Source organism: Pagrus pagrus, assembly GCF_965226575.1.
Source record: "Pagrus pagrus genome assembly, chromosome: 8".
Classification (NCBI taxonomy): Eukaryota; Metazoa; Chordata; class Actinopteri; order Spariformes; family Sparidae; genus Pagrus; species Pagrus pagrus.
The window spans coordinates 18,601,848-18,626,395 of record NC_140192.1 but is presented as its reverse complement, the minus strand read 5'-3'; the positions used below and the strand labels follow the sequence as shown (position 1 = coordinate 18,626,395).

General features: G+C 39.5%; 2 protein-coding genes across 3 annotated transcripts in view; one reads left to right on the top strand and one right to left on the bottom strand.

Moving 5' to 3' along the window:
• Positions 1 to 4,005: 4,005 nt before the first annotated feature.
• ppic (peptidylprolyl isomerase C) lies at positions 4,006 to 10,296 on the bottom strand. The gene is made up of 6 exons (XM_084359442.1): positions 10,072 to 10,296; positions 8,521 to 8,634; positions 7,864 to 7,957; positions 7,310 to 7,377; positions 6,983 to 7,099; positions 4,006 to 6,261 (listed from the first exon to the last, which is right to left on the bottom strand). The coding sequence occupies exons 1-6, from the start codon at positions 10,174 to 10,176 to the stop codon at positions 6,133 to 6,135; spliced, it is 627 nt and encodes a 208-aa protein (XP_084215568.1). The 5' UTR covers positions 10,177 to 10,296; the 3' UTR covers positions 4,006 to 6,132.
• Positions 10,297 to 21,399: 11,103 nt separating this feature from the next.
• The window catches only part of prdm6 (PR domain containing 6), a 74,679-nt gene continuing 71,530 nt past the window's right edge, over positions 21,400 to 24,548 (top strand). For both annotated transcript variants that reach the window (XM_084359480.1, XM_084359481.1), the window contains exons 1-2: positions 21,400 to 21,486; positions 23,011 to 23,729. In XM_084359480.1, coding sequence (XP_084215606.1) covers positions 23,027 to 23,729 — 703 coding nt within the window. In that variant the 5' untranslated portion in view covers positions 21,400 to 21,486; positions 23,011 to 23,026. The remainder of the gene's footprint in view (positions 21,487 to 23,010; positions 23,730 to 24,548) is intronic.

Sequence of the window (24,548 nt, the reverse complement as noted above, 5' to 3'; positions counted from 1 at the left end):
TGTGGAAAAAATGAAACAAGAGGCAGAAAATATAGCCTCAGCTGAGAGGTTTCAAACTGTAGAGAGGGTCAGAAAATGACATTTTCTTCTCAGTTTGTGTCGTCGTCCTTTAAACGCTATAAGTTGTAGGATTTTAAAAATTATGTATACATTTATAAATCATAAATTTGGGCCCGTGTGTGTTTTCCAATGATGTGCTAGACTTGGAACAGCTAAAACCTCTTTAAAAAAGCGAAGCATAAGATAATTTTAAGAGCCTGAATGCATCTTTTTGAATGTTTAAATGTAACTGCACATTGTAAGGAGACAGTATTCAGTTATCATTGATTTGGTGATCAGAGGTCTAAAAATGTCATCAGAGGATGAATTTGACTTTGTCGTGTAGTTTCTTTTTTTATCTTTGTTTATATCTGGCGGACCCTGCCACCTTTATAGCTCGAAACAGTGTTCTGGGACCTTATTTTCCTCTGAGAACAGCTTTCTTATTCAGTTATGAAGAAAATAAATATTGAGTTTGTATGATTACCTCATTAATATTGCAAATATTAAAATTCTGAGTTTGAAATATTTCTCCAAAACTACATAGTGCCCCTCTAATAAAACTTGTATACACTATAGGGTACGGTAAAAGTTATTGGTTCCTTTGAAGCAACCAATAACTTTCTGGAAGATTAACTTGAAAAAATCCTTTCACACCTAGATCCTAGTTGCAAATGTAGATGCCTGAATCTGTTGTTTCTTGAACATATGTTAAACTTCACATCAACAAATCTGGAAAATCCCAGCCTGTCATTTTTTAAAATAATAAATGAAATCAGAGCATACATCTAACAAATGTCTCTTCTAAATATCCAATCATATGTACCATGTGTTCAGTCTGACTTCTCATTCTCATCAAACTTTTTACTGAAGACATCATTTGGGTTTGTCCTCCAGGCTCGATCATGTGCAATATCACTTTGTTTGTAAAGAATGTGAAGAGCTCTTCACTTCACTTCACTTCACTTCACTTCACTTCACTTCACTTCACTTCACTTCACTTCATGGCATCACTTTACTTTATTTACCCTTAAAAGAAAACTCACTTTGCAACAGCTGTTTGAAATATTAAACAAGAAACACAGTCACATATAAACACAAAAACAAACACTTAGAAGTATCATAGCATGAGGAAAGGTTTTTATTAGTTTTTAGTTCCTTCTTTAACAACATTTTGAAACTTGTTCTGTGTGTTTAAAGACAAAAAAAAACAACCACTGATTCAACACAAACAGATTTTACAGATTAAAACTGTTTTTTTTAGTCATCACTATTCATTCATTCAATTGTTTATGTCTTTGATCATTAGTATTGGTGGCTCTGATAATATTGGATTTTGACAGAAACTTTAAAAACCTGTACGGACAAGCAGAATTATTTTGTTGCATGTGTCTCTCCCGTCTCTGGTTCTCCCTCCACCATCTCTATTTGTCCTTATTTATGAGGATCCACGTTAGCTTCCGCCAGATGGTTCCTAGGGTGCTTACAAAAATAACCCTCAAACTAATATCACAATATCAACAAAACAAGTAAATGCTCAGGAGCAACTTAAAGATTAGAAAACAGGTGAACTAGCTAAAGACAATTGAAAAGAGCTCTACATTTCTGGGCTTTGTGTCAGATTTAAAAATGACCCAAATTCACAGATTCATAATCAACACACAATATAACAGTCCACCCAAATCAGTATATAACAGCTTTCTGGGAGAAGACAAAGATGGACTATACAAAACGGCCCCTCTGAAACTCCTCCAGAGCCTCGGCCTGCTTTAGCTGTTGTGAAAGAAACAAGAATCGGAAGTAAAAATCTGGATTATTTTCTTAATTTGTGGAGATCTGACTTTTCACAGGAGCATCGAGCACATCGAGCGGACAATGGTGATATATTTCACTTTTTTCTGTCGACTTCCTGTCTTCCTCCAGAGATTTCTGCTCCGCTCTGACCTTTGTGTTCAGAGATGTTTTCCTCCCCTGTGTGTGTGTGTGTGTGTGTGTGTGTGTGTGTGTGTGTGTGTGTGAAGGTGTGAGTCTATCTGTTTATCTGTTTGCATCTGTGTGTGTGTGTGTGTGTGTGTGTGTGTGTGTGTGTGTGTGTGTGTGCGTGCGTGCGTGCGTGTGTGTGTGTGTTGTAGAACAGGGGAAAACAAATCACCCGCTGTAGTTCTCATTAGCAGCAGTTTTGTGTCAGCGCTGAGAGATCAGCTGTCAGCTCTCGGCCTTCCTCTGCAGCTTCACCTTTTACCGACGATAATTACACCGTTTAACGCCAACGCTTCTCAAGCAGCGGCCTGCAGACCCACAACTGGTTCAAATGAGAGACAAAAGAGGGTCTCTGCATTATTCAGGACAAAGTTTGAGTTGTGGAATGGAGAATGAAAAGAGTGTTTGGACGGGTTTCACGTCCGTGGTTTAGTCACGGCTCCGTTGTGGTTCTGATCTTCACTGGAAATGTTTCAGAGGAAGAGCTTCTGTTCTTGGGGTTTACAAGCATAAATATGCTTCATGTTCATGTTTACAGCTCATTAAATGTGGGTAATGGATGCTTTGTGGCTGCACTTAGTCAGACTACCAACATTATCTTTTTGCTGAATATCAAGAATAGTATATGTTAAAATCTATATTCACCTTAAAACTGGTAGACTTTAGAGATGCATACGGTATATTTCCCTCCATTTTGGCCCTACATCTTCACTGGGTGGACATTTTTCTCACCCCAGAAACGAAGCTTTTGCACAACGAGTGCATTTACCTGCTATAGTATCCTGGTTGTGAGTCCTATCCCGTTTCAGGTTGCCTTAATGAGTCGCAATGAAATCGCTATTTCATACAACAGAGACGTGTAAATGGATAAATTGTGCGTTTAGGCGTATTAATCACAGTATACGTAGGTAAGTGCAGAGAGCAGAGGGAATAGAACGGAGGTTTAACTCGCTGAGAGTCTGCCCCTCTCTCACTCTGTACCAGATGTTGGTGTGATGTCAAATATGCCCAGTTTTGTTGGTGGTAGCATGAAAACATCAGAATAAAAACTAGTTTTGCTCTATTGGCCTGCATACACTCACACAAGGGGAATCAAACACATATATGTATGTGTTTGATTGTATATGTATACATATGTATACACATATAAACTGTAGGTTCAGAAAGTGAATGAATGTTTAGAAGCAAAATTGTTATTTTAAGCAAAGAAGGCAATTTCTTATCCTCAAATCATGGCTAGACTTGAGGTTTCTAAGGGGGCAGCGTATAGAAATTGATGAGTTGTATCCAAAGCACAATCCGGCTGACCCAAAGCGGTCACACCCTTAGAAGAGCACCACATCAAGCTTTGGATCCCTCCAAGACAGTCAAGCAATTTGATCAGAATTTGCTAAATAAACAATCCAAGACTCCTTCTCATGAGGTGAAACCAGGACAAAGGCTTGTGGTGGGCTTAGAAAAAGCAGAATTTCAAAGTGGATGACTGGAAAAAAGCCCCATTTACTGATGAATCCAAGTTTGGGATTTATGTCAGTAACAGAATATTGTAAGTAAAGTTTGAACATAAATAAATTGTCCTTGTATTGTATTACATTGTACTTTTTACACAGCTTTTTTGGAAACATGGTTGTAAATCATGTGCTGCAGGATCGCTCATTAAACTGTATTACTGTGGAGACTGGGAGGAGAGGATTAAATCTAGGTTTATCTATCTGTAACAACGCCATGTCTGGGCAGATTACATAAAATTATAGTGATGTAGTTGTGTTTGTCATGTCCATCCTGGAGTGGCTTTTTTCTTTGTCCACTTTATGGGACACACAGTGTTTACCACTGACTGGTGACTGTCTGACCGCCAGGTAAATACAATATGCTTATGTGGCATTTACTGATTTGACGGGGATCACCTGAGGGCTGCACTGAACAACTGCTACATAATGGAAAAACAGAAATAGGCCAGAGACATATATACAACATTGTGTAAGATTGTTTAGCAACAGCATATTGTTTATTGTAGAAAATACACTTGTTGGCACTCTTCTTCTTCTGCTGTTTTTACAAATCATGAAAACAGAACTTCTGATATGTTTGCTATTAAAGAGGTTCTGAATGCTGCATCGACTACAGTGAGGAATATCAGTTATAACTATAATGCTACCATGACAGTTTGGGGTTAACTGAAACCACAACATTAACATTTAAAAGAACAATGACACAAGATAAAACATTAACAGTCAGATGAGTTCACTGACCTGATGACAGTCAGCAACAACACACCTCCCAACACAAAGCACAACACTTGATATCATTATTGAGAGGACAGCAACAGTATTAACAGAACATTTTCCTCCTGTGCAATTTGTGCTGTGGTTTTTGCATAACGCATCGGAAGGAAAATACACTTATACTCTGCGTAATCAGAACATGAACAGAAATTTTCATTTTCCAAGATGGAATGATAAAAATCATTATAAAGTGCTACAATGGCATTTGACACTTGCTACGCAGTTTTTTTTGCATATGTCTATAAACAGATATCGAACTGAAGATATTGAAGTATCAATTAGATGCATAGAAAGTGCGAGCACGTTTGGCAAATAAAGAATGATTTGGCAATAAGAGAGTGAATGAGGAGCTACATAGTTGTGCAAGTGCAAGTTTCCATGATATATGTCATGTTAGAGTCACAGTTCATTATTTAGCTTCATGATGCTAACTGGCACCATCCACTAAATATGCAACTATGCTAACGTATAAAACCGTTAGCATGAACCACAGTGAACCTGATAAATGCTAAACACAGGATATCGAACTGACACCACGCCTCTCTGAATGCAGTGTCACTGTTGGCTGAAAACCTCATATCTCCATAGTTTAGGTATTTGTATTACATATAGAGGAGGTCCGTTTACAAGGAGTATGTCACAAATAAACGCCATGTCAATGGACTCAACCTTTGCTTTACCGTATCATTACGAAGTACTACTATTCCTTCCTTAGTTTTCCATTTGCAAATTTGTCTGCCACTGGGCTTGAAGTCTCCCAAGAAAATGATGTCCATTATAGACTCAATGAGTGGATAAACCTGCATTTTTATCCTTTGTTGTTGGTAGTTGCTACTATGAAGAAAGTGGAATTGACCGAGTTCTCTTTGCGACAGCGGCGCCAACAATAATACTGTTTACAAATGCTTGTGGAGAAAAGTTGTATGTACGTCCGGACTGTTAAGTTTCTTCATTGTAAATACTGAAATTAGTTTTAAACCTGGCACTCAATACTGAAAAAGTGGCCATTTTGGAGATATTAGGTTTTCACCTGAGCATAGAGAATAGTATGATATGGCAATGTGTATCCCTTTACTATCTATGATGAATTTAACTTTGTGACTGTTAAAGTGGATGTTTTATATGTGCCACAGAGTCATTTGTCAGAAAAATCTTCCCTCCCCTCACAGGCAATTGTTAGACATCATTGTGTGATATGGTCTGTTAATAACTTAATAACAATATTTCTCCTCTTTCCTTTTTCTTTTTTATGTTTTTCTCATCTCCATGCAGTAGAAATCGATCAGAAGTCAAGTTCACTTGCACCAGGTTGAAGGACTGTTGCTGACTAGTGTTTGGGTGAGCAGTATCTGGCATGTTACAACTCATTTTAACATGCTAACATTTGGTACTCATCATCATTTCTGATCACTTTCATCTGTATTGTGCTCTGGGCAAAGTTGAACAACTTGACTTGTGTGAAGACAAAATTAAACACTGACACGTTTTGCCTTTTTGTTTTGTCGAATAGAAAAACAGAAGAACGTGTTTCTATTCCTTAAAATTGAAAATTGTAATGTTTTTGCATCAATACCAAAATCAATACCATGATTACCCTCAATGTTTTTTTGTTTAAATTAAGGCATATAAATATAAATATTGTATCAGTCCTGTTATCAATCAGTTTTAAACAATACCCAGCCCTAGTTTCAAGCATGTTATTAGTGTCATTAGTTAACATGCAAAAGTTATAATATGAAAAAGTGCATTTGGCAAACTGCAAACTGGACTTCTGATTGATCACCAGTTCATAATAATCACATCCTGTCTTTGTTCCTAACAGAGGCATTTACCAGCCCTCCACCTCCACTACAAAGGGCTCTTTGACGGGGATCCTGCCGCTGTTGACGATCACACACTCGGTGTACGGCAGGTTCCTGTCGTTGGTGTCCTGAAGCTCGATGGTGTGAACCACAGACTGCCAGAGGAGACAGACAGAAACAGGTTAGCTAGCTCAGTGCAGATGGAAAAGATTCATACATTATAAGCAGGTTATCATAGGAGATTATTATTACAAGCAGCATATTTATAGACAAAAGTATTTGTATCAGCTGAGTGAATGAAATATTTAGATAAGTTTCCAGGCGTCATGCACTTGGAACACTTAGAGGTCGGAAGTTGGATATTCCAACTAGGAAATACTGATCTGGGAGTTTGACTGGAATGCAGCATAAAACTAAAAAAAGGCTGTAGTTGTTGAATGCCAAAGAAATAAATGTTGGATGAAAAAACACATAGCTGGGATTTTTGTGGAGCTCTCAGATGTAAATCGTCACTCAAGTTTATAACTTGAAAACAACTAAAACAATCTTCATGATGCAAGTAGATCTTGTATTATGATTTTTTTTAATAAACTCTTATTTCACTGATCAACAATGAATCCTTGAAGCTCAAACGTTTATCTTTTCATTGTGAATCATTCTCATGTGAAAAATCTCCTCCCATCCCAACCTTTCCCTACCTGGACTGCTTCCTGTGTGGGCGGAGCCACTGAATCTATTCAGGAAGTCAGCTCAGCTGTGGCACAACTTTCAGAACAATAAATGTGGATGCCTTTTTCTTCTCAGTAGTTTTTGTTTAGTCTTCCAATGATATATTCATGCAGCAGATTTATGAAAAGTGTCTGACGTTCCACCCACCATCCCGTCCAGGACTTTGCCAAACACCACGTGTTTCCCATCCAGCCACGGTGCTTTGGTAGCCAGGATGAAGAACTGTGATCCATTGGTGTCGGGACCAGCGTTCGCCATACTCACCTGGTATGAACACACACACAGTTCTCGATTTCATGCATCATGTCATCACCGATTTGACAGGTGTTATATTAAGGTTTTGGTCAACGAGCTGATCCTCCAAAAAGTTGAAACAAAGTCTAAAAACCTTGTGGCTCAAAAACATTCCACACATTACTCGTTCATACTGAGTGTTATGTCAGAAAACAGAAATACAGACGTGTGTTTGCTCACCCAGCCTGCTCCTAAATGCTTCAGTTTGAAGTTCTCATCTGCAAAAGTTGTTCCATAGATGCTGTGACCTGCATAGAAAAAGGAATTTGGTCACTTCCATGTGGTGAAAAAGTCTGTGAAAGTACTGTAATACAAAACTTTTTCACATCTCTAACTTTCTTTTCAAACATTCTCTCGTTGTGAAGTAAACAAAGATTACATTCGTCAAACAACTGCACTGATCTTCATGGCCCTTAAACACTGACTTTTGCACTTGACAGCTCTGTGTGTTTAACAGAAGGTGTGCATGTAGGCGTATTTCGGTGAAAAAAAAAGAGTTTTTGGAACACACTGAGGTGAAATCAGAGAAGTGGATTTGCAGGAGGATCTAGGTGCTGTATCGTAGGCAACTGGACTTGTTTCAGTTTCACTTCTCATCCAAGAGGCTTCTTCAGTTCTAACTAACTGGAGAGGAGTTGGCTGGCTTTTAAACTCTGTGTGGGAGTGTCCTTACAGAGTCGTTAAGGACACATGTGAAGCTTTTAGCAGAGTATCACTTTGGGTCTCATTCCCACCTCCAGTTCCATCTCCAGTTGTGAAGTCTCCTCCCTGGATCATGAAGTCCTTGATGACTCTGTGGAACTTTGTCCCTTTGTAGCCGTAATCTTTCTGCAGAGACACACGGGACACTCACTGTACCGTCTGCACCAACTTAAGCAAACACTGCGACCACTGCACAGTCACAGTATGAGAGGATTATACAACATGCAGAAGATCTGAGCACACAGGAGATTCAATAACAACAAACATCTGAAGTGATGACAACAAAAAAACTTTCCTTGATAAGACGACCGAGAATGTCAACATTTTGAATGTTTTCTGGCAGAAATGTTTGTAAACCACATATGATGAATGAATACATGTGATATACTAAACATACAATTTTATTTATATATATTTTATTTATAAAATGACACCTCATCTGCAACATTGACTAAAGATATGAAAGCCCTACTGTTACATTTAGGCGAAACTTTCCTTTTAAATACTCACTAATACTTTACTTTTTGCTTTTTGAGAATGATAAAGAGCACTTTCAACTATTTTAATATATATCCCAATGAATTACAAGGGAGTTTAAATGCTGAATAAAATGTATATTAAATATACATATACACCTCCAGCTACATGCTGTGGAGGTGATGGTGCGTTTGTATACAGCATCGGCTTACCTCTCCGGTTGCCAGGGAGACAAAGTTATTGACAGTGAGTGGGACGACCTCCCCAAAAAGGCCGATGACGATCCGCCCGACCTCGTGACCCGCCACTGTGATGTCAAAAAACACCTGGACACACAGAGAGAGAGAGAGAGAGAGAGAGAGAGAGGTTGTCAGTCAGTCAGAGGTGTGAAGTGACAAAAACCTTTACTTGAGTCGTTTTTGTACTTATAATTTTCTACTTAAACTCCTTCACATACTGTATGTAGAGAAATGTTACATTTTGAGTGATGTTGTTTATCATCTCTTCGATTAATCTCATCCTGACAAAAGTCCACAATCCAGGGTTCCTACACCTTTTCCATAGTCAATTTTAAGCACTTTTAAAGCGTTCACAAGTGCATTTTCAAGCTTTTCCAGCACATAATACTGTGCACTCTGCAACGTAAACCTGTATTATAATTATGAAATAAAGTTTACTTTATCATAAATAGATTTCTTATCCCCTAAAACTCAGTTTTGATCAGTTTTCTGTCACTAGCTGTTACAGAAAGGGCAGTGTGTGGCCGGGCCAGTCTGTTGGTTGCTTTTATTTCCATTTTATGTCTTTATCTAAAAATGTAACTGTTCAGTCGGGTAGCGATTATTCATGACAGTAATGCAGTTACAGTTTCAAGCTGTTTCAAGCACTCATCCTTTGAACACTTCGTTTTGGGGGAAGAAATATATCTCCGAAGAGAAAGATCCTCATAAATTGAACAAACAAACTGACCTTAAAGGACAACACAATTTCATACTGTTTTACTTTGAAGCTAGAAAGGTGGCAGGGTCCGCCAAATATAAACAAACAGTGTTCTGGGGACCTTATTTTCCTCTGAGAACAGCTTGACTATTTAGGCATGGAAAAAATAAACATTTCTGAGTTTGTATTATGATATTATTATTATTATTATTATTATTATTATTATTATTAATAGTAATATTGTAAATATTAAAATTCTGAGTTTAAATTTCTTCTCCAAAACTACACAGTGCCCCTTTAAGTTACACCTCTTCACAATAAAAGCAGGTGTTGACAAACCGGGGCTCAGTCATTACACACGATTTCAGGCTGCAGCTGAATAACTGCATATGATTTCATATAAAACCACGTGATGAATTAAACTAAAGTTAACAGAAGAGGCAGTGAAGACTGGATGGTACATAACATTAATAGAGAAAGGAGGTCAGGCCCTGCAGGCAAACTGCACTGCGCATTGAGTCTCATCTGAATGGACACGTGTACAGCTGTGTGTGTGTGTGTGTGTGTGTGTGTGTGTGTGTGTGTGTGTGTGTGTGTGTGTGTGTGTGTGCGTGTGTGTGTCTATTCTTCAGTGAGATAAGTGCATGTTTCGGACACGTCGCCTGTCACTTTCTGTGTGCGCACGCGTGCGCGTCCGTCCTGTGTGCCCCGTTAGTATCCACGGTCCGTGCGCGCACACACAACATGCCGACGGCGCACGGAGAGGAGAGAAGAGACGCAGTTTTGGATTCATGCAAATAAATGCGGCAAATCTCATCACCCACCTTCTCGGTGACTTTCGGTCCCCTCCGTGGAGCCGCGCCGGACACCGGCTGCAGACAGGCGGCTGAGAGGAAGAGGAGAGCGGGGAGGATCGTCCGGAGCTCCATCTTCAACCGGAGAGCGGTGGCAGGCCTCTGCTGGGAGTAAATACGGCGAGGGGGGAGAGGAAGAAGAGGAAATCACAGCTAGTCACAGCTGGGAGGCTGGCCGGGAAACAGCGCTCCAAAGTCGGCTGCATCAGCAGACCACTCCCCCTGTGGGCTGGACCTGGATCACAGTTCCGCCCACTGAGGAGAGGAGGAGAGGATTAAAAGGAGAGGGAGAGAGGAGGAGTGAAACTGAAGAAAGGAAAGGATAAGTAAGAAGTAGATAAAAGTATACAAGCATAAGTATAGGGGAGGAGACAAGGAGAAAGGAGAGGAAACAAGGAGACAAGAGGAAGGAAGGTAAGAAGAGTTCAAATAAGGAGATTCAAGAAAAGATGGAGAGGAATCATGGACAGAAGAGGAGAGAATGAAAGAGCAACAAAGAAAAAACTAGAATGGTACTCAATAGAGTGTATACCTCCACCAAGACCCAACAGTTCCCTTTAACTCAGTCAAGCCTTATCCAAGCCTTAACCCTTAATACACCTGATACCTTATATTTCACCAAGATCCATGCTTCACAACCTGAAAAATGAATGAAATTGTCACAAAATTTGTCCCTTTGTCCAGATCTACACTAGAAGTTAATGGGGTCTATTCTGGTCCAAGACCTATCCTTCATCCAAGTTTCATGGAAAATGTGTCCAGCAGTTTTTGTGTAAGCCTGCTTACAAACCAATAACAAACAAATGGACACAGGTGAAAACACAACGTCCATAGAAGAACAAGAGGGGAGGGGAGAAGATAAAAAGAAAAGAATAAGAAAAAGCTTGACAAAGGCTGCATAAGAAAAACCAATAAACTTAACGTTGTATTAACTTTAAATATTTAACATGTAAAAGAGGCTTTGTGCTTAACCCAAAAGGGTTGAGACCCTCCGAAGGGTTTCATGATAAATCTGAGGGGCTCGTGAGACCAAATGAAAAACGTTCCTGCTGAACAATAGATTTGTCTCCAGTCTGAGTCAAACCAGCTCTGGATAAATAAAGGTTACCAGTTGTGTTTGTGTCGACCTTTAACATCCTGAACTGGTAGAAAGGCTAACATCTGTGTGTTTGATCATTTGTAGTAACCAGCAGAATGTCACACCTGTCAGCCTGCACAACACCTGGAGGAGCAGGTCCTGATACTGACAGGAAACATTCAGCTATTATTATTACCATGAACAGATGTCAAAGCTTAAAGTTGGCTGGCTTTAAAAAAGATGTTTTAACAATTTAAATAAATATATAGTTTTATACAACATGAAGTGTTTGTCAAGCTGCATCTGCATGAGCATCAACATCAGCACCCCCTCTCTGTTGGAGGAGCAAATACCTCCAAACAGACAGATCCAAATGATGATTGAATGATTGCAAATTGATGAAAATAAAATGAAAATGAAACAGTATTGTTACACCAGTTTTAGAACTGCTTCAAAGTGCATATATAAGAACTGGCCACCTTTTGAAGTCAAACTCCAACTAATACAGGGCAGCACATTACCATGTTAACCGCTAGCTGCGTAGCTAATTGCCCTAAAGGGCCATGCATTCATACATTTTATTTCCTCCGTTTTCCCGAGATAACGAGTTAATTTCATTTGTTTTCTCGAGATCTCAAGTTATTATCTCGAAATAACAACTGCCGTTTTCCCGATATAACAAGATAATTTTCTCGAGATCTCGAGATAACGAAACTTTGTTTTCCCGAGCTAACGATATAATTATCTTGAGATCTCAAGAAAACAAATGAAATGAACTCGTTATCTTGGGAAAACGAAGTGTCATTATCTCGAGATAATGAAACTTTGTTTTCCCGAGATAACGAGTTAATTAATAAGAGATCTCGAGATAATGACTGTGATATGATAGGCCTGAGATTATGGAGACGCCCGGGACCACTGACATAGCTGAAGCCTTGCTAACCGTCTTTTTAGACTATGCACACTAATGTGTATGTCATCTGTAATAGCAAGGCATAATGCTATTTCAGCCTGTCAGGCCTTGATTGAAAAGATATGTGATGCGGTGATCGATATGCTCCTGCTCTTCTGACATTGCAACACTGAATGATGTTTCCTGCAATGATTTAATATACTACACTATCGTTTTGTTTTCTCAAGATCTCAAATTAATTATATTGTTATCTCAGGAAAACAAAGTTTCGTTATCTCGAGATCTCGAGAAAATTATCCTGTTATCTCGAAAAAACAGCATTTGTAATTTCGAGATAATAACTTGAGATCTCAAGAAAACAAATGAAATGAACTCGTTATCTTGGGAAAACGAAGTGTCATTATCTCGAGATAATGAAACTTTGTTTTCCCGAGAAAACGAGTTAATTAATAAGAGCTCTCGAGATAATGACTGTTATATGATAGGCCTGAGATTATGGAGATGCCCGGGACCTCGTAGCTGGTCAGCTATGTAGTTAACGACGACATCAGGCTCACTTAGATTGCGACGCAGATATAGCTGAAGCCTTGCTAACCGTCTTTTTAGATTACGCACACGTATGTGTATATCATCTGTAATAGCAAGGCATAATGCTATTTCAGCCTGTGTCAGGCCTTGATTTAAAAGATATGTGATGCGGTGATCGATATGCTCCTGCTCTTCTGACATTGCAACACTGAATGATGTTTCCTGCAATGATTTAATATACTACACTATCGTTTTGTTTTCTTAAGATCTCAAATTAATTATATCGTTATCTCGGGGAAACAAAGTTTCGTTATCTCGAGATCTCGAGAAAATTATCCAGTTATCTCGGGAAAAAGGCAGTTGTTATTTCGAGATAATAACTCGAGATCTCGAGAAAACAAATGAAATTGATTTGTTATCTCGGGAAAACAAAATTTCATTATCTCGAGATAATGAAACTTTGTTTTCCCGAGATAACAAGTTAATTAATTATAGATCTCGAGATAATGACTGTGATATAATAGGCCTGAGATTATGGAGACTCGAGAAAATTATCTCGTTATCTCGGGAAAACGGCAGTTGTTATTTGGAGATAATAACTCGAGATCTCGAGAAAACAAATGAAATTAACTCGTTATCACAGGAAAACTGAGGGAATAAAATTTATCATTCCATAGTTTTGGAGAATAATTTTAATATTTTCAATATTACTGAGGTAATATGTAAGGAGGTTTTATATATTTAACGTTTATTTAAAATCACAAAAATCTGCTTCGGTCCTATATTCAAAACAGGAAAAAAGATCTTTCTTTCTTCCTGATTGACAAACAAATGCATTTTCCAGCATGCAGAGATCGATAATCAGCTGCAGCAGTTAGTTTTTAACAATAAACAGAGGGATAATGAAGTCCAAACAGGCGGGTGTTACAGATTTAAAACCCTTTACTGCATTAAAAACACCTCAGCTCAGCTCGGCTTCAGCTGCAGGAAATAAAGCTGAAAAAGAGGATATAAGTCCCTGCTGAATACATGTCTATAGAGATGAATTATAATAGTCAGCCTGCCGTGACCTTAACACCACGGCTGGGACACACACACACACACATACACACACACACAGAGTTATCGGTCTCCTGTCAAAGCGGCCCGTCCATTCGTCTTTTCTTCCCGCCATCCGCCGAATTAATTAAGCAGAAATGTAAACGTTTTAATTGAATGTCAAAGCAGGACCTTAACAACATGCTCCTATGTAAATGAAAGTGACACTGCTTTAAACCTGTACGTTTATATATATACAAGAGGCTCGCACACCAAGGTTACAGGGGGGCTGTGCATGTATTTGTGTGTGTGTTTGTGTGTGTGTGTGTGTGTGTGTGTGTGTGTGTGAATGAACAGGGGACATGCCAACGCTTTTAATTGAATTACCATCAGTTATGTGCTAACTAACCCTCATGGATTTAAACCAGCATGGCCTCATTTAGCACAGAGTGGAAATGAACCCTTTAAACCTTCAATTTTCCTTTAAAGGCTCCGTCAGTGTTTTAACAACCATCTAAATCAAAAGAATATTCAGATATATAGAGTAAGACTTCTTTTTGACGTTGACATGCACCACATGCCTCGAGGAAACTGGCGTTCATGATCGCACACAACAAGAGGACACAATGCTTCCTGCTTCAATGCTGAACTTAAATTGTGAAGCACGACATCATCCGAGGATCATCACCTCTTGGCAGCTGCGTCTTCACTGCTTTCCTGTGTGTCTGGGTGCCATCAGCATCAAATGATAGAACGCTTCCGACACGACCACTTTGTGTTGTACTTAATAGTCTGCAGTGGAGCAAGGATACATGACCAACATTTATAAAATAACTGGCCAAGATTTAGAGATGATGTCTGGGTTTGGGTTACTTGTTGACAGCAGTAGTTTCTGTCCGGATGTAACTCTGGTCCTGTATTGAGTAATGTGTAACCATAGATATAAAATACATGTATAGCTTTTTTAAATGTTATATATGTGTAGGACAATGCCTTTTTCACAGTCATCTACACTGTAAATGTCAGTAATCAGGGTAAACAGACAAGCTGTAACCAGGGTTACGTAATGCTTCAGCTTACATCAACGTCGATGTAAAAAAAAAAACAGAACGTCTGTTGAGTTTTGGTTGGGCTCGGTTATTACTAGGACAGAAAAATGTGACCTGAGCCACACTCTAGTCTGCCGCCATGCTAGCTGCTCTGTGAGGCTGTACTTAGGCACAGCGAGAGAAACTTGACAGTGTGTGAACCAAAATTTCATGACAATCTGTCCAACAGTTGTGGGACAGATTGGGACATCAATTTTAAGTAACACGCCCACTAACACAGGAGCTGCTAGCATGGATAAATAGTCAAACCCTGCACCTTTAAAATGGTCAGTCTATTTGTCTTTTGACTGTTTTATTCAGATGTAACTACATACATCAATGATGACTCTATTTAAGAACACATTTTGGTCAGTAATAGCTCTTCTGAGTAATTGAAACTGATATTTATCAATATATCTTATCTTTTATATCTTCAAATAATCAGTAATTATTGCACAGATTTAAAACAGCTGAGTTTTAATCAACATCTGCTTTCATCATTTTAATAATCTCACTTCAACTTTCTCTTTATGTTGAATATGAAGCTCCTGTGAGTGTAAACAGCAGCTCTGCAGTGTTCTCACATGCAGGAATACACTGCTTTGCTAAATGAACTCTTGTTAATATTGTGTTTTTTCTTTTCCTGCAGCCGTCTAAATAATTAGCTTTTGTTGTAGAAAATGATGAATTTGGGCAGTTAATTTATTGATCGGCCGGCTCCTCCGATGTGCTTTGCTTTAGAAAGCCATTAATCAATGGATGAAAACACCTAATTCTCCTCCTGCTCGCCTTTTTTCCTTTTTTCCTTTTTTCTTTTCTTTCTCTGCGCTTTCTGCCTCAAACAGAGGATCCCCAGCCACGATGCGGGGAAGAACTGTAATTATGGACTTATTATGATGATGGTGAGGTGGAAAAATAATTGTTTATGTGCATTTAAAACAAGCTGGCTCATAAATAAAAATACATAAAAGCGGTTAAAAAACCAGCAACAAACAGCAGAGACCAAAGCTGTAGATTTATGGGAGTTAAGGTGATATATGTTAGAAAAAGCCAATTAATTGCATTTTTCAGTCACCTATTAACATAAAGCTTTTTCCCCTGCTTGTTTGAATTGTGTGTAAATGCTTTAAATATACTTTTAATAATCAAATGAGGGCAGTTGAATCAAAATTTACCTCCACATGAGAATACAGTCAATCAGTGTCTCATTTTATTCTACTTCAACCAAAAATCTGAATTTATTACTTTGTATCAATAGCTAATGTGGGTCAAAGTTAATATAAAAAATCTGAACTTATTCTTAACCCTTCTCTATTCCTCTAGTGTATTTGTGTTACTTTTCATATGAGGAAGATAAAATGTTGTCTGAAATCATTAATGCAATGGGTGTTTGATGAGGCGGCCTAACAACTGATTCACATTTGAAGATTGATCTGTTTCTGTGATCAATTTCTGGTGATGACAGAATGATTATTTCATGCTTCATAACCTCTGTTCACTGATCACTTCTAGATACAATAATTATAATGTTGAGTCACAGGACATCTTAACTTTAACTGCATTACATGTTTAAAGATTGGAAAATAAATACTTTGCAACTTAGAAAATGAATGAGTTCCTCAAAACCCTAAAAAGAAGAAGCTGTCTTACCTTTTGAGGATTTCTGAACATTTGACTTTTTGATTGCAGCTTTTATCTTTAATTTCTGTTTTGAACTGACTGCATCCATTATTTCTTAAGCAGGTGCATGCGAGAGGAGCTCAATATCTTGTATAGGCTAGAATATATATATAACAGAAAAACATCTTCTGATTCTTGTAATTTTAACAGAGAAGTCATTCTCTGGAGATGGTCAGCAGGGACCGAAACATTAATTTAATGTACAGATTCAATAAATGTCATGAGTGCAAGAGAACAGAAGAACAGAGAACGTTTTGTTAGCCATACTGTACTGGAGACATGGCTCTAGGAATGGCAGTGAGTGATTGGTTGGTCCAACACTTTGTCCTGACTGAAATATCAAGAATGTAATTCTTAATATGTCAACATCAGACAGACTGTTAGTTTATGATCAATATATTTGCTCTCTGAGCATCCAAGGATTCTGAAGAATTTGTTGTGTAATGATCCAAATCAAAGACTGAAGTAAATCCGGGACATTTGAAAGTTTGCTCTCACAGAGGTTTGCAGAAAGCACAACATTTTCATGTATCATCCTATAAGATGCAACTGCCCATTTTTTCACAACAATAATAGACATTTCTAAAGTCATCAAAGAAAGCAAAACAAACAAAACAAATAAACAAAAAAAAAAAACGTATATGACATTGAACAAGAACAAGATTCAGGTCTCTTTATTGGGTTGAAAGTTTGGATGCAGGTTGAACTCAATATGTGATAAACAGTAAGAGTTAGACTGTATTAGTAATTAGTCAGCTAGTGATATTATTGTCTCACCATATATGACTAAAGTCATGCAGAAGTCTAGTGCGAAGTGATTGGATGTGAGGTCTTGTGATGCCAGAGCGACTAAGGAATGTCAACCAGCTATGAAGACCATAAAATTGGCTAAAAAAGGAACTAAAGACGTATAAGTGGACCGAGAGCCCATTCCACTTCCTTGAATGTCAAAACTGTTCATGGTTCAGCTTTACTGTTGTTGCACAATACAGGACTACAGAGTGAAATGTAGTTTTAGCTCCCACCACGTGTATAAAAGTTGCACTAAAGGAAGTAACAAAACATGGAGAATAGATTAAATTTACAAGGAAGATGTAAAGTTATACACACATATGCATGAAAAAACATACATATACGATATAAACAAAAAATATAACAGTGTATATAGTGCAAATGGGAAATACCTTTTAAATGTCTTCACAGTAAATTTTAAAGTTACATTAAACTAATTTACAGTCTTAAAGGTGAAAAGAGCTAAATTACCTACTGGAGAAGCCGGGATTCAAACTCCCAACCCTGTGACTCCCCACTGGCTACCGTCGACCCTGAACTTGTTCTTCAGCCAATCAGACGGCCTGTTGTTGCTCCACATTCCTCTGCGCTGAAAAAGTCGCTTTAAGCCGACAAGAGTTCATTTTCAGACGCTTATGTTTGTGTTTTTGTTCGTTATCAATCCACCAGAGGTCCCGAGGATGACAAATGGGCCCTGTCAGGGCGACGCCAGTCATAACAACACACACACACACGCACACACACTCACACTCACAGACACACACACATGCATTTATGTTTTCAGGCATACTAGCTGATGTTCTTATCCACAGCTTACAATGACTGATATACGTACACGTACTGTATGCCTTACATGCCTGGTGTGTGTGTGTGTGTGTGTGTGTGTGTGTGTGTGTGTGTGTGTGTGTGTGTGCATGAGTTGTAGACGGGTGGGAAAGTTCGAGGTCGTGGATAACAAGTCAGACCCATAACACAATGTGCTCGGTTGTAATCTGTCTTATCTACACACACACACACACACACACACACACACACACACATACATAAAGTGAGAGGTTGATAAAGAAGCTGAGGTGAGCTGACAGCAGGACGACCACCTACAAGACCAGTACTAAGAATAAATGTTTTCATGCTGCAGCACCGACAAAACGGGTTCAGAAGATGAATGAATTGAAAGAAGACGAGACTCCTGCTGACACCCACTCTAACACAACTACCACAAGTTACAGATCTTTTTATTATCTTTTTTTTTATTTCATTGGAACAGTGGTGGAAAGTAGTTAAGTACAGTTACTCAATAACTGTACTTAAGTACAAACTTATTTCACTTGTCTGAAACTTTTAAGTTACAAGTTACTTATTGGATTACAATTTCTTATTCCTTTCTTGTCCAGTAAAACATGCATCTCCAGTTGTGTTGATTTTGACAGTGAATGTGACAAACTGAAGGATTAAAGGGGCTCTGTGGAACATCTGTGCAAGTTCAAATTAGCAGACTCCATTTCTAAACCTACGTTAGCTACTGTTGCTCACTTTAAAGCTGAGCGGAAACTGGCACCCACACGAGGCGCTGGAGAACGTGCGTAAAGTCAAATCCTGTGGACTGACGTGGAAAGTCCTTCACAAAGAAATCCACAGTCCAGCAGCAAGTTTGTAAAGGCAACCGGGAGACAGGGAAGGTCTCATTTTTCACATCATGTTATAATCCGCTCACATATGGCCAATAAAAAACTGATTAATACATCTAAATGGCTACAAATTGTGACATAGAGCCCTTAAATATGTTGTTAACAACAAAGCTAATGAGCTAGCTAACTATGTATTATACATTATTTTGTGAACTGACTGTTTCAGTATCAAACTAACTAGTTCGGAGCCTTTTTCTCCATGAATGTATTATAGACCTCGATACGAGGGCGCTGCTCAGCCTTGCTTCCAGTTTTGCCTGGTGGCCACTCGTGGTATTGCAGCTAAAAAAATCCCCATCAACCCAAAAAGCATTTTCCGTATAGATCACCATTATAAAAGAAACATGTAAAACTGTTGACAGGACACCTCCATCTGCAAACAAGGTCAGTTGTGACTTTCCATTATACATTTTTGAAATTTCCTTAAGCCTCAAAAAGCGATTTCAATATCTGTGATGTCATCACAATGTAAAGACTATTGGATTTAAAAACCCTGTATGGCATGTTAGCACCAAGCTCACCAGCTACAGTAGTTCAACAACCCAAACTAGTCCTTTTGTCACCCATATTTTTTGTGTGCATACAAAGTTTGCTTACTCTCTGTACTTTTTGGTGTGATGGACCCTTATGCCAGGATCAGACTCCATGATGTCAGCTTCATAATGGTCCCACCCAACTAATGTGTGGTGCAAAAGAGTGTCTGAAGAGACTGTCGCTGTTTTATTTCATGTAATGTATGGAAGAGACAAACACTCCTGTGTTTGTCTCTTCTATACATTACAAGAGCATGTAGAGCACCTCACAACATAGCTACAGACAAAAAGACTCAAATGTAGTGTTTTTGCTGCCTAAACCTGACCAAATATTTTTGTTGCGTAAACCTAAAAGAAAAACAGAAAAGAAATAATATACAGTAAATAAAATGTTATAGTAATATTATGTTCCAACCAGGATATAAACCTTAGTCTCCTGAGTGAGAGCACTGCACTTATACCAACAACTTGCTCCAAATGGGGACTGGTCGCTTTTTGTAGCCCTGGAGCTACATGAATTATGATGTTCCAGGAACAACACCAACACAACAACATCAAATAGACCAATGTCCTGGTGATTCCTTACCTCCTACCCTACCCATCACCTCCTCACAAGTTATGAAAGACCGCAAGCTCTGATTGGTTGGAATCCAATGTATAATCTGCTACATCTCTCTTTATGAGTCGACCAGCTCAAAAGACAAAACAGTCTTGCAATAGGCTACGATCAGGGCATTACGAAGGGGACTGAGTGTACAGTGCATTTTACGGACAAAGTTTCAGAGTCCGTTTACATGTCATACCAGCAGTAATTGTTTTAACTGTAACATATAAAAAAGACTTTTAAACTAAAAAAATACTCAGAACAGCCATAAAGCCAGAAACATAGTGAAACATGTTCTTTTTAGATATACAGTAAGTTAGTCACTATAATATTCTTCCATTCTTTAGATGGATCGATCAATAGGAGAGATAAAATATAAACCTAAAGATAACACTGAAGGACCCAGTGTTCATTTGCTACTTACAGCAGATGAGTCAACACACACACACACACACACACACACACAGATTTGCATGGAGCCTGTTGCTCTGAACCATATGTACATTAGTGTCAATAAAGATAATTTGAATTGAGCTAAGCTGAATCTGGAGGACCAGAAGAGAGTGATGGCGATAAATAGAAAAGCCAACACTCAGAGAGGGAAAACCAGAAAAAAAAAGAGAGAGAGAGTTTTGGGATGAGGATGGAGAAAACTAAAGAGTAGAAAGGAAAGTGTGAGAGTGTGAAGAAAGAGACAGGGAGGAATAATACGCGTGAATTAGAGAGAGACAACAGGAGATAAGGGAGAGAGAGAGAGGAGAGGGGAGGGGTGAGGGCAAGTGAATGCAAGAGAGGGGGGGAGAGGGAGGGAGGGAGAGAGAGAGAGAGAGAGAGAGAGAGAGAGAGAGAGGCTCGCGCTGCAACTGCTCCGGTAGTTTTGGCTCCGGAGACGCGCAGGACGCAGCGGACTGTCCTGGCTCCCCTCGATGGTTCACCGCAGCCTGGAGGAGGGACAAACCTTCCATCGCTGTCCGGAAATCAGCGACAAGGAGCCGCCTAACACACTCTGACAGCAGTAAGCTTCAACTTCCACATTAACAAAAGACAAAACGAAAAAAAAACCAAAAAAAAAACCGAAGATAAAACAAAACAAAGAAAGAAAGCAACATCCCAGAAAACTCTGGGAGAACACAGCGGAGCGTCCAAGAGTCTCTACCCGCGGACCGCTGCCTCTGTTCGGACACGGACAGCACGCCGGACCGCCGATCTGGCTGGACTTAACCGGACCTATCTGTTAATTCTGATGAAACTTTTACTCACCGCCTGGTTTACGTCGTAAACTAAGCCAAAGTGTGCCTGAATGTGCGCACGCAGTTTTTTTATTGCTTTCATTTGGTGCGGTTTTTTGCGCTTGGCGTGCGTAAAAATCCGCGCTAAAACATCCATCCGTGACCGAGACAGCGGAGCAGAGCAGGGCTGAAGCGGAGGGTCAGCCAGGCTGAAGTCAGTTTACACTGAGTGTTTTATTGGCTGTACAGTTTATACACACTTATTGTCTGAGAAACAGCGACTGACCACGTGTTTTGTTGACTTTACTGCTCATGTTTAAAAGGATGACGAAAAAAACTGAATAAAACTACTTCAGGGTTTTTAAATAGACTCGTGCAAGTTTCAGCTTTCAGATGATGAGGCTGAAAACGCATGAGACGTTTTCTGAAAATATCTTTAATTCATGGCTTTGCTTGGGACTCCGTTACCTTAAATTCTTGAAAATGTGCCTTTTCTGGTGCTTTTAAAGAAATAAAAGGGGTCCCCGCGGAATGAATTCATTGAGAAGAAAAACAACCTGTGTCCATGTTAAACTCATCTTTTACTGAACAAATCATCAAACTATCTGGATATTTCTTTTTAACAGAAGCACACTGAGAAGTTGATGTTCAACTTTCTTTGCAGAATAAAATCTGTATTTTCTCATGAAACATCAGTGAAATCCTGCAGGCTGAAACAGTGAAGCTGAATAAACGGATCAGGATCATCTTAAAACACCTGAAACATGAGCTCAGTGCCAGCTGACGAGCGACTTACTGTCTTATTTGTATTTATTTGTTAAAGCAGATGTAAATTTAAAGCAGCACTTCTCTGTCTAATTTTATCTTTAAGCCCAGTTTGAAGCCTGAAATATGAAGTCAAGCTGACTGACAGGAGGGAAACCAGGTGGAATCAGACCCAGCTTAAAGTGTAAAATGTAAATTCAAGAAGAAAAAATAATCAGGTCAAAAAACAAATTATCACTTTAAATATGAAGATTTAAAAACTGGATGTGCTTAATTTTTGGGCTTTGGTGTAAATGTAATTTTGAACACTTTGTTTTTAAGCTCCACTCTTTGAATGTATTTAAGAGTTTGACATGTTTTAAATATTCAAGGATTTAGATTTTTATATAATCTAAAGTCTAAAATTGAACATTTTAAGCAACATCATCAGATTGAGGAAAATGTGGACGTTACGTGCTGGAGGAGGTTAAACGTCTCATGTGTGTTCATGTAAATTTAACACAAACAAACCTGTGATTCAGGGTAAAGCAACAAAAGCCTTTTTTCAGCGGGAACACCTTAATGGAAAAAAAACCTAAAACTAAATCAGACTGAGCTCAGGTGTGATCTGGCTCAGTTGAACAGAAAAAGGAGGGCTGAACGTGACTGATGAGGCTGAATTCTGTGTTCCACATGCGATCAGCATCAGTTTCACACCTTTCGAGTAAATTCAACCTAAACAAACTTGGAAATGGGTTCAATTTTGGGATCTCAGTCTCAGTAAAATGCCTGACAGATTATTTTTAATGTAGAATCACAGTGATTAGTGTGACAGGTTTGATTGTGTTCATCTTGTGTTTGGGTTTAACTCCCTGTAATAGAAATCAAGTGAACAGCTTTGACCCTCAGTGTCTCCCGTACACTCTGCCCTGACCTTTGTGTGTGTTTCGATCTCCATGGTTGACACCTCACCCTCTCTGATCTCTCCACCCAGCAGCCTGCGGGCAGCCATGCTGAAGCCGGGCGACCCGAGCGGCTCGGCCTTCCTGAAGGTGGACCCGTCCTACCTGCAGCACTGGCAGCAGCTCTTCCCTCAGGCGCAGTTAAAGGCTCCTCTGGCCCCACCACCGCCTCCACCTGACCGTCTCTCCATCCCCATGGACAGCCTGCGCCCATCCCGCCTGCACAGCCACCTCCTGGCCTCCACACACTGCACCTCCTCTTCTTCTTCTACATCTTCCTCTTCAGCATCTTCTTCAGCAGCAGCGGCAGCGGCAGCAGCTCTCACGCCATCCTCCTCCATCTCCATCTCCACCTCGGCAGGGCTCTCCCAGCTGCCCGTCCCCCAGCAGATCGCACTCTTCGGGCAGGCATTGGCTCCGGTATGTGCCGGGCCTGGAGGACCTGGAGGAGGAGGAGGAGGACCAGGAGGAGGAGGAGGAGGGGGAGACCTGCTGGTGGTGGTCCCCCCTGAGAACCAGCAGGGTCACAACTCAGCAGTGGGGCTTCTCCATCAGGCCAAAGAGCAGAGCTGTGGGGGGGTCGGCGTGGTGTCGTCCAGCGTGAAGAGCAGCAGCGGAGGACTGGAGGACGGCGGCAAAGGAGCGACGGGCCGGTTCAAGCTGACATCGGAGGAGCTGGACTACTACCTGTACGGACAGCAGAGGATGGAGATCATCCCTCTGAGTAACCACACCGGAGAGGTCAACAACCGTACGTACACACACGCTCACACAGTTACACACACATACAAAGACTTGTCACTGCCACTGGAGCTTACTTACAGTGTTTTTTGCCACGTTATTTGAAATTGGAAAACGGAGAGGTGACAGGAAAGGAGAGGAAAGGAGGGATGACAAGGACTCCTGTAGTTGAACCGGAGTATTTCAGTCATCTGAACCACTAGGCCGCCCGGACGCCCCATTTGTGTTTACAAATTCCCTGTTAGTACAATATAATACTTGCACGTTATCCTGATTCGTTCATAGATTGTGTGTGAGATTCTCAGCAATGACTTTTGACCTTTTTGCAGCTTTAATCTCCTAAATTTTTCTTATAATACTCCTTTAATTCTGTATAAATTTAGAGTCTCTGCTGTGTTCAGAAGTGACTATGTTTCAGTCATGAGTGTAATGTTCTGACGTTCAGTCATAACTTTCCAGTAATTTAGCTATTGCTGCTGCGTATTTCTATCATAATTATTTCATCTCTCTGCGGCGTATTTAGTGCTAAATAGTGACTTCATTCAACTCTTCTAATCGTTTATTGTATTACAAGATGATATTGTTAATATCATTAGAAAAATCCTAATTATTCTCCAGAGTGTTTGTCTGATATATTCCCACAAACTGTGTTTAACTGTTAATGTTTAAAAAAACAACAACTTCTTTATTCATTTGTTTCTAAATACAGTTAGCAGTTAGTATTTCATTGAGGGTTAAAAGTGCTTTTTAAAATATTTCTATGATATGAGAAATTTTAAATCAGTGATGTAAAATAAAATAAAACATAAATGAATAATTTAAGTAGATT

Excerpts from the sequence above, each read along its gene's own strand:
- ppic (XM_084359442.1), bottom strand. The coding sequence starts at position 10,176 with ATGGAGCTCCGGACGATCCTCCCCGCTCTCCTCTTCCTCTCAGCCGCC. Across the intron at positions 7,100-7,309 it reads AGCATTTAGGAGCAGGCTGG|GTGAGTATGGCGAACGCTGG; the intron begins GTGAGCAAACAC and ends TGTTCATACCAG. Across the intron at positions 6,262-6,982 it reads GCAAAGTCCTGGACGGGATG|TCTGTGGTTCACACCATCGA; the intron begins GTGGGTGGAACG and ends CTCCTCTGGCAG.